We start from the raw sequence: 10,758 nt of genomic DNA, 5'->3' as shown, positions 1-10,758 counted from the left end.
ACGCATTTGAAACACGCTCTATGCTTGGGAAACTGCCCCAGTACATCAGTAGGGCGCGCAAAGAGGGCTGGGCAGCCACCCCCACCAGTGACCTTTCTCAGGGCGCCTTGTACTCCCCTAAACACTGCTTCCGACACGGGGACTGCGGCCCCCCGCGGTTCCTGAGCGTCCCACGCGCCCCTGGCTCGCGTCCCAACTCAGCCAGCCAGCCTCCCCGCCTTCCCCCGCCGCCGCCCACGCCCCCGTCGCGGGGGGCGGGGGTGGGGGTGCAGGAGGCGGCGGCGGCCGGCCCGCCCCAAGGCCCTTTAAAGCGTCCCGGGCTAGGGCCAGGCACTGCGAGCCTGGCGGCGGGGAGAATTGCGCGCCGAGCTCCAGGAGGAGCGCAAGGAGCCCAGGGCCCAGGACTGCCCTTCCCAGGCTGGAGCCAGGCTCCCCGAGGCCTCCAGCGCCCCGGGGCGGCGCATCCCGGCTCATCCCTGCTCGACCCCAGAGGCCCGACCATGCGCCCAGGCTAGTGCGCCCGGGGCGCAGCGCCCACCGGGGCTGCCCCGCCGCCCTCCCCTGCCGCCGGCATGCTGCGCCCGCTGCTGCTCGCCGCGCTCTGCCTGGCCGGCCGGCTCGCGCCTGCCGGCGGCTGCCAGCTGCCTTCTGAGTGGAGACCCCTGAGCGAGGGCTGCCGGGCCGAGCTCGCCGAGATCATCGTGTACGCCAAGGTGCTGGCGCTGCACCAGGAGGTGCATGGCCTCTACAACTACCTGCCCTGGCAGTACGAGGCCGGCGAGGCGGGGCTCTTCTACTCCGCTGAGATCGAGATGCTGTGCGATCAGGCGTGGGGCAGCATGCTCGAGGTCCCCGCCGGCTCCAGGCTCAACCTCACGGGCCTGGGCTACTTCTCGTGTCACTCTCACACCGTGGTCCAGGATTACTCCTACTTCTTCTTCCTCAGGTGAGGCTCACACCACCTCCTTCACCTGTCTGCGCGACCTCTCGAGGTCACCGTTATCTGGAGCCAGGTCAGGATTCCCACGGAATCCTGTTTGTGCTATTTTAGAAAATGCCTTCCTCATTCTCGCCAGCCGCATCCGACAACTCTACAAGGTCCGGGTAACATCTGGCTCAGGGTGGTGGAAAACACGGATGATTTCTGTGCGTCATGCAAAGAAGAGCGTTTCAGGCAAACGCTCGAGGTTGTTTCCAACGCTCCATTTGATTAAACTCCCCCCACCCCACCCCCGGTTTTAAAAAACTGGGTTCAATGGGAGTAGCTTGGGATGGTGAGAAAGAGAAAAAAAAAACTTTAAAGTCACATTGTTGGAATTCTGGTTCTGCTCCTTCCTAACTGATTTGGAACACGTTACTGACCTCAAGAACCTTGCTATCCTCACCTTAGTAATGTGAGAAGCAAGGCTGATTGAGACTAAAACACAGTAGCAAACACCTGATGCAGGTCTTCTGCCCACCTGCTTAGATACCAGGATGTGAATGGGGTGGAATGCAGCTCAGCTGTCCTCTTGTTTCACTCGTATCAACTGATACCAGTCTCATATCAGCTGCCGACAGATCTCAATGTCAGGCTATTTAAAATAACCAAGGTTTGGGATGGGGTACTGGGGGGTGCTCCTGGGTGTAAGACCCTGAGTCATAGTGCTTCCAAGAGGATAGAATTAGGCAGGAGGCCCTCTCTGATTGGAGACTCCTGGAATCTTGTGACGTTCCATGAAAGTTAGCCTGTGGTCATGATGAAATGCATGCGTATAAAAATTCAGTCAATGTGTTCCACTAAAGTTTAAAACAGAACAGCAGGTGGAAGCCTAAATGCATTGGCTGTCTGCAGTTGAAACAGGAGAGTGATACAGAGCAACTAAGAGAAACATCAAAATGGAATCTCACATCTATATCCAGATAGTGAATTAATCCAAGCTGTGATTAGTAATAGTTCCAGCCTGCCCAGTGGGTGAAGTAGCAATAAGGATATTTGAATGACTGAGACCTGGGTCTGCGGATTTGCTTTGAGCTCTTGAGATTTCACATTTGTCTGAGAAAGAAAGCAGTAAGTTCCGCAGTGGGTATCCATAAGCCCATAGCAACACATGTTTTCCATATTGAAGCCAGAATATCTAAGTTTAGAATACATGGCGTGCTTTGTTTTGGCTTCAGTGGTTTAGCTAGCTTCAGTTGAATTTTTTTTCACTGCTGGGGAAGTATAGTTTCTAAATAAAACTAGCAAGGACTGAGACTGTACCTTTCTTGTACAGAGAAACTTAACTCAGATTTCTCATATTTTTATTTAGGATAAACACTGAGAATCCAGCTATAGAACTATTCAACAATAAAACTTTATTTTCCAAAGAAAAAAGAGAGTGCTTATGTAGACACTGTTTTTTGGTTTTTTTCCCCCGACTTGATCGCGAAATACAGTTTTGTCCACTGGCTCTGTGGTGGTCAGCCAATTCTTTCATCTTTTGCTGTGACATATTTACAAAAAGTTAGGGCAGAAATACAGAGTCAAATAGTAGCCTGACAGATGCCCGTTTCACAGGGCTGTGTTGTTCTTAAGTGTGTTAACAGCTGCATACACATCATTCCCCCTCTGTTCTTCGGGGACCCACTGAGACGGATTCTGGTCAGTGTCACAGGGAAAAGTGGCAGTGGGGACTCACTGGCGTGCTAGAGTGTAACATCGATCTCTCCTTTTCCTTTATATGACTTCTTTATGTTTCTAACAGACTATTTACATTAGGCTCTATAAAAATGTTAACTAACATTTATACTACACTCACTCTGTGCCAACTACTTTATTTATGTACATTTTCTAATGCAATCCTTATACTTCCACCAAGAAGTCAGGTGCCTTTATCATCTTCTTTTTTTACAGATGGGGATACTGAAGCTTAGAGAATTTAGAAAATTCATTTCATGTCAGATCGAAGATAAGTAGCAAGGGCAGGATTTGAACTCGGGTCATTACAATTGGGCTTCTTTCATCAAGAAGCGAGAAACACTCTCTATGAAGAAGTACTCTTTGGAGATATACAGATAGACAAACGTGCAAGCACACACTTTTCCCCTTTTTATCCAGTCATCACTTTGAAAACCTTAAGGATAGATGCACATAGTGTGAGGCAGAAAAACAATTAGAAACAGTAACTCTGATGAGAGCCACATGAGACGTTGTGTAACTGGCAAGATTGTCTCCATCGTCTCTGACTATTCATTAAAGCTGGTACACCCCACAAGTGACTGACCAGTCTATATCTCTGCTTTTCTTTTTCCCATTAGGATGGATGAAAATTATAACCTCTTGCCTCATGGAGTCAATTTCCAAGATGCCATCTTTCCAGACACTCAAGAGAACAGAAGGATGTTTTCCAGCCTTTTCCAGTTTTCAAACTGTTCCCATGGTCAGCAACTGGTAACTTTCTCCAGTGACTGGGACATCCAAGAAGACAACAGGGTAAGAATTGGCCATTTCCTTGCAGCAGCAAAATAATAGAATAGCTTCATCTTGTATGACTTTTGTGACCAAAGGAGTCTAGAACACTCTTCCAAAAGCCCAGACCAAAGAGTATTAACCTCCCTGCTCCCTCCCTGCCAGCAGTTAAAAAACATTGCCCATAAACTTTGGATTCCTGAGGCTTTACTATTTGGCAAAGGGTTCCTCACAAAGAGAGGGAACAAGAAGCGATAAAGGTTGTCACACTGTGCCTCAGTTTCTTCTTCTGTATAATGAAGACAATAGTAGCTTTTATATTATATGACTTCACTGTGGGAAATGTGTAAACATGTAAAACCCTTAGCATAGTGCTTGCCAGAGTAACCACTCTACACATGTGAGCCATCGTGAATATCGTTGTTGTTCTTGTTGGTAGCTGGGGGCTCTAAGAAATCTTCTAAGAGGAAAGAAAATGTCCTCAAGGAAATGAAGTGAAATAATTATCAGAGCTAACACTTCTATGATTCATAGATATGGTTGTTAAGACATAGCTATGAGGCACAGGGTAGCCAAGCTGGTTGTGGAATGCGAGGGTCAGTATTTGGGGGGATTAAAATGTAAAAGGGGTCTTCCATTCTGGGGCAGATGCCAGAGTTGGGGGAAATTTTGAGGAATGTCACTTTTCCAAAGCAGTGGCATTGCTACAGTGGAGATGGGATGATGATGGGACCAGGGCATTGAGGTGGTGGTCCATCACTCCCGTCCCTTGTCTGAGATATTTTTAGGGCAATGTGACAGACTGCCAGAGAGAGCTGTACCGTGTAGATATGGCTATCTCATGGAACAAGGACTCCTTTGCGGGTTCATGAACCATTCCATTGAAGGTGTTGGGTGGCTTCCTTCCTTCCACCCTTATGTGATGGGTTTGGGCCAAATGCTCTTCTCTTGTCTGGTGGGTTGGCCTAGGGGAGCTGCCTTGTTCTTCCAAACATCCTTATCTTCTGCCCAGGACTCCTTGGCACCTGGAGGCCTTCTTCATGCTCTTGAAAAGAAACTGTTTGCATGATGGGCAAGTATGTCCAACTAAGGAAAATGGTTTGTTCTTATCTCTTTGACATTATCAAGAGGTTCCAGCCTTCGGCCTACCCTATTGACAGCAATCTAGACTCCTCTAAACCCTCTTCCATGGTTTGCCAGAATTTTTGGAATATTTGTCCTATAGTTTACTCCCAACATGGTCCCAAGCTCTTTCTGTCGCCTCCTACCCTCCACCGGTCTGCACCAGCCCCACTCCATATTCAACTGGATGTGGCAAGTGTAAGCCTGGGTGTCCCCAGCCTGAGTCACACCTTAGTGTGTTCCAAATGAAATCCTTTTAGCCTTGGCCCTTTGGTTCTCCGTTTTATGGGAACTTTGCTTATACTCCTAGATCCTTCGTAACAATATATTTATATCAAGAGATCAGATATTATTCCAAAAATATCTTTGGAGCTTAGCCTCCAAACTCTTCAGCTACATAACTTATTAGCCCTATGGTCACATAATGATGCTATTAAACATTTTCCTGTAATTAGATTTTCCATCATTTGAAAACAAAACAAAACAGAACAGAACAATAGGACCATGAAGAATTGTTTCAGTGTGAAAACAGTCCTGTTTCCGGTGGTCAGATGTTCATTGGGAGAATTCTTTCCCTTTCCCTCTCATCACCCTGCCTGCTTAGATAACAAAGGGTGGGTATGCTACGCAGCTCTGAGGAAGATTCGGAAGCTTTAGGGGAGGAAAATAATTGTTCCAGATTGCTGAGCTCCTGTGTTGCCCAATTTAGAAGTTAGATCTGATATACCTTGCACTTTTCAACACCTGTTGAATCCCTTCCATTTTTAATCCCTTGCCCATTTTGAAAGGTGGCACATTAGCACTACATTAAATTAGCTAGCTCGTTTAGAGTTTAAACGAAAATAAAATTTGCTTTTTGAGTCAATTTTATGATTTACATTTTATGGTGCTCCTTGAGAAACTTTCAGGCACTCTGGAGTGATTTAAGTGGTTGTGAATTGACAATCTCAGGGTTTCATGAAGAATTATTGACAATTCCTTGTTCCTTTCTTCAGAAAAAAAAACCCCTAAAAATTCTCTACCTTTTCTGTGTGAAGGGGAGTATCACATTGCGTATCCTACCCAGGATAAATATATCATGTTATATCAGAAGCAGTGTATATTTTTCCTATGGTAGTCGTCATTATGGGAAGGACCAGAAAAACTGTGCAGGTCACCTTTTTATTCCAGGAAGAATAGGTATGAGGACGCTTTGAAAACTCAGAAACACGAATCCTTCGCATGTTCTAAGACCATTATAAATGGCCCCGGACATTTATGATACACGCCTTTCCTGTATCAATCACATGCCATATCTTAGAATACAAGATTGGGAGCTGGTGGACTTCGCACTGTTCTGTGGCTCTCAGCTTCCGGTTAACATGAACAGTGGATCTAGACTGTGGTGGTGAAAGGCATATTTCATTCTTTCCACTGCTTGTTCTCACTTTGTCTTGGAGGACCCCATGAATCTGGGACTCGAGAGTCAATTCAGAGGTTAAAAAATGGAAGGGGAGGAAAATATTACGCAGGGAAACGTCCACGATGCACACCCAGGCTGACGTCCTCCTCAGTCCTCAGTAGCAAAATCCTCCTACTCTCTAGTCCATCTTTGAAACTCCGATCCATGCCTTAGTAGAAACACAATCTTGCTTTTAAATGTTGCCAGGAGATCAGCAGTGTTATTAAGTGTTCAGGGCTGCTCTGGTCCATTGTCATGGTGTTAATGGGACCTTGGGGGATGCCTTTGGCATGTTTGGAGCATCCACCAGATTTACTGGCAGGATTCTCTCCACACCAGCCAACAACATTTTTCTTCCTTCTTTTCTATCCTGCTGGGTGAATGTAACCATCAAAACAGAAGTTGGCTATTTTCCCCTCTCTGCAAGTACTGTCTGTCCCCTAGGACCAAGACCCAGACTGACCTATACTTGTATCAGTCTGTAACAGAATGTCATGGGATTGAAATAAAGTTTGTGAAAGTCCTGCCATCTCTTTTTTCCGTTTTTGGACTTGGGAAAGATGATAAAAGTTATTCTTCAAGTGGCTTTAGAAGGAATGCGAGTTTGTAATGCTAAGGTCTAGATTGGCTCTGCCATTTCTAGAGGGATGACTTTGGGCAGGGCCATTAATTTCTCACAGCATCAGTTTTCTCATGTGTAAAATGGGGCTAAAGATACATAAACTCTCTAAGGTTGTCGTAAGGACCTAATTAATTAGAGCATATTGGAAAGTACTTCATAAACTGTAAAGGGTGATGTAAGGGTATATTCCTGTAAATCGATTATTTGAGAGTAGGGCTTTAAAAATGACATACATTTTTAATTTAAAAAGCTTCCTGCTTCTTCCCAAGGGAAGTGGCCAAGCGGTGGCAGCAGAGGTGATGTGGATATGTGTTGGAGATGGGAATGGATAATAGGCAAGCAAACGTGTGCTTTCGCTCATTCAATGGACTATATCGGGTTCCATGCAGAGGGCACTTAAAAATGTGTCTACTGAGTTATAAATAGATAACATATTTATATGGGTTCCCAAACCTGATAGGGTAAAGTGGTAGTGAGTGCAGTTTCTCTTCCACCTCTGACACCTGTCCACCCAGTTCTCACCCACCCTCCAAATAGGTACCTGCTGTTGTTAGTTTTTTATAAACATTCAGTGAGTACTTTCATCCAACACATAATACAAACATATTACCCTCTTCTTTAACACACATGGCAGCACACTATGCATACTTTGCTTTGCCTTGCTTTATTCACAAGGATATCTTAAAGATTTTTTCCATATGAATGCATACAAACTTACCACAAATAACTGCACAGTATTCCATTGAATGGATGTGTCACAATATATTTAATCAAGTTCCTTATTGATAGGTAGTTACATTGCTATTACAAAGAGTACAGACATGTACGACATTATAGATACCTCATTTTGTGGGATTGTTGAGTTTAATCTTTAGCACATATTTACTGAGTAACTACTGTGAGGTAGCTACTATGTTAGACACTAGAGTTTCAATGTCTAGCAAAACACAAAGTCCCTGATCTCATAAAGCTTATAGTCCCAGTGCTAGTGATTGACACAACCAAAAGACCACATTAATGACTTTATAATTCCAAATGAAAATAAACACTCCAATGGAAAGAAAGGAAATAATCAGAGAGTCTTCAATATTAAGTAAAGAAAGCCTTATCTGTTGTATTGATACTGGAGCTAAGATCTGCTGGATGGAGAGGCTTCACAGGAAGAGGAGAGCAGTCAGTGAAGACCAGTCTGTGCAAAGACCCCGTGGTAGCAGGGTACACAGTGCTGTTAAGGAAATGCAAGCAAGCCCCTGTGGCTGGAGCAAAGAGAGTGAGTAAGAAGGATGAGGCAAGAGCATTAGGCAGGACCAGATCATGCAGATCCAGGAGAGAATTTGGGCTTTGTCCTGACAGTAATGGGAAACCTTTAATGTTTTGAAAACAAAGAGTGATAGGATCAGATTTACATTTTGAAAAACCAGCTGGATTGGAGAGGCTCTAAGTGATGTGGTGAGAACAGGTGTGGGTTGTTATAAAGCTTCCAGAGAGATGCTGGACTAGGGTGGAGGCAGTAGGGATAGAGTGAAGTAGACAAATTTGAGATATATTTAGGGGTCAGTAGGTGTTAATGATGGTTTAGACTTGGGTGGTAAAGGAGGTGGTGGGGGTCACAGAGAATGCCTGTGTTTCTGGCATGTAAACTGCATGTCCAGGACCAGCATTGAGAAATGTGAACAGGACAGGTTTGGTAGGGGAATGCATGAGTCTAGTGTTGGATGTATTGCATTGAGGTGTCTTTGAGCCATCCACATGAGATCTCGAATAGGTAGACAGTTGGATTGATAAGTTCAGAACTCTGAGAGGAAAAGATACCTTTGGGACTTAGCAATAATTAGATGTCAGTTAAAACGGGATCTGAATGAGATTTCCAAGGGACAGGGCATAGAGAAAGAAAAGCAGAGTACCTAGGATTGGACAGAGTCTTGTGGAATGCTATTCTTGGTCAAGAAGGAGCAGCCAGAGGTAGAAGAAAATTAGGAGAGTCCAGGGCACAGCATGTTTCCAGAAGGATGAGTGATGGACAGAGCCAGACACTGTTGAGAAGCCAAGTAAGATGAGGACTAAAGACCACTCAACTTCAATGGCCTAAACAAGGACAGTTTCCATATAGTGAGGAGAGAGATTGTGAGGGTATGAGGAATGTGGGTGGACAAGAGGATATGGAGTTCGTGAGGGTAGACAACTCTTTCATGAAGTTTGGCTGTGATGGTGTAATACATATAAGGCTGCCAGTGAAGGGGGCAGAACTGGTGAGAGAGGAGATGTGTTATATTTAAGGATGGCAACCGTCCTGTTCAAACCATCATGGTCCTTGTTTCCCCATTTTTCGGACACTGTCTACCCAAGTAGACTAAACTACCCAAGAGCGGGCATATCTGTTTTGTTTACTATTGTATATCTGGTGCCTTTTTTATGGCGTCTTACACCTTTGTTAAATGAATAATGTCTCTCATCTAGAGATCTGTGAGGCTTAAGCAGAGGTCTTCTCTGTCCCTTTCATTCCTCCTTCCCTCCCCCTCTCATTTTCTAAATTAATATTTAAGATCCATGAACAATAAGATTTGCTCTTTTCCATGTACAGTTAGGAGTTTTAACAGATGCACATAGCTGTATAATCACACTACAACCACAACACAGAAATTGCTTCACCGCAGAAAACCTGCTGTGTGCTGGCGCTTTATAGTCGGGCCCTTCCCCAACCTCAGCTCCTGGGAACCACTCATTTGTTCTATATCACACTTTGCATTCCAGAATGTCATGTAAATGGAATCAGCCATACAGTATGTTGCGTTTTTTTAGTTGGGCTTTTGTTTTTCTTTTAACTTAGCAGAATATACTTGTGATTCGCCCATGTCGTGTGTGTCAGTAGTTCACTTCTTTTTAATTGCTGATAAACATTCCTTTATCAGGGTATACCACAGTTTTATTTATCTATTCACTAGCTGAGAGATATTTAGGTTGTTTGTAGTTTTAGGCTACTGGAGATTTTATAAACACATGTATAGGTTTTTGTGTGAATATAAATTTTGGCTTCTCTTGGGTAAATGTCTAGGATAGATTTGCTGAATCGTAAGGTAAGTGTATGTTTAACTTTATAAGAAACGGCAAAACTGTTTTTGAGACTGGCTCTACCATTTTGCATTCACATTAGCAATGTATGAGAGTCTGAGAGCTCTAGTTCTGCATGCTCATCAGTGTTTAGTATTAGGTTAAAATAAATACATAAATAAAAGTTCTAATGGTGTGTGGTGGTATCTTATTATTAATTTTTTTAAGATTCCACATATAAGTGAGATCATATGGTATTTGTCTTTCTCTGACTTCTTTCACTTAACATAACACTCTCAAGGTCCATCCATGTTGTTGCAAATGGAAGGATCTCCTTTGAAAAGGCTGAATAATGTTTCACACCACAATTTCTTTATCCGTTCATCTGTCAACAGAAACTTAGGTTGTTTCCATATCTGGGCTATAGTGAATAATGATGTAGTGAACATGGGAGGGCAGATATCTGTTCAATGTACTGATTTCATTTCCTTTGGATGTGTACCCAGAAGAGGGATTGCTGGATATTATGGTTTTCCTTTTAAAATTTTTTAAGGCACTCTATACCATTTTCCATAGTGGCTGCACCAATTTACATCTCCACCAATGGTGTACAAGGGTTCCCTTTTCTCCACATCCTTGCCAATCCATGTTATCTTTTATTTTGGGGATAATAGGCATCCTAGCAAGTGTGAGGTGATATCTCATTGTGGTTTTGGTTTGCATTTCCCTGGTGATAAGATGGCCATCTGTATGTCTTCTTTGAGGAAATGTCTATTCAGATCTGCCCATTTTTTAAACTGGGCTATTTGTTTTTTTGCTATTGAGTTGTATGAGTTTCTTATATTTTGGATATTAACTCATTACCAGGTATATGAATTGCAAATACTTTTTCTCATCCTGTAGGTTGCCTTTGCATTTTGCTGATGGTTTCCTTTGCTGCACAGAAGCCTTTTAGTTTGATGTAGCCTACTTGTTTATTTTTGCTTTTATTGACTTTTACATCTGGTGTCAAATAAAAAAAAATTATTGCCAAGACTGATGTCAAGGAGCTGGCTCTCAGATTTCTTCTAGGAACTTTATGGTTTCAGGTCTTAC

The 10,758-nt window shown here is 43.8% G+C and overlaps 1 protein-coding gene across 1 annotated transcript in view; it reads left to right on the top strand.

Moving 5' to 3' along the window:
• Positions 1-298: 298 nt before the first annotated feature.
• Positions 299-10,758, top strand: part of CCDC3 (coiled-coil domain containing 3) — a 102,437-nt gene continuing 91,977 nt past the window's right edge. The window contains exons 1-2 of the mRNA XM_019634319.1: positions 299-946; positions 3,280-3,454. Of these exons, the coding sequence (XP_019489864.1) occupies positions 573-946; positions 3,280-3,454 (549 nt within the window). The 5' untranslated portion in view covers positions 299-572. The remainder of the gene's footprint in view (positions 947-3,279; positions 3,455-10,758) is intronic.

This window comes from Hipposideros armiger, unplaced genomic scaffold, assembly GCF_001890085.2.
Source record: "Hipposideros armiger isolate ML-2016 unplaced genomic scaffold, ASM189008v1 scaffold_1583, whole genome shotgun sequence".
Classification (NCBI taxonomy): Eukaryota; Metazoa; Chordata; class Mammalia; order Chiroptera; family Hipposideridae; genus Hipposideros; species Hipposideros armiger.
The sequence above is the reverse complement of the archived record's forward strand: the minus strand, read 5'-3'. Positions and strand labels throughout refer to the sequence as shown.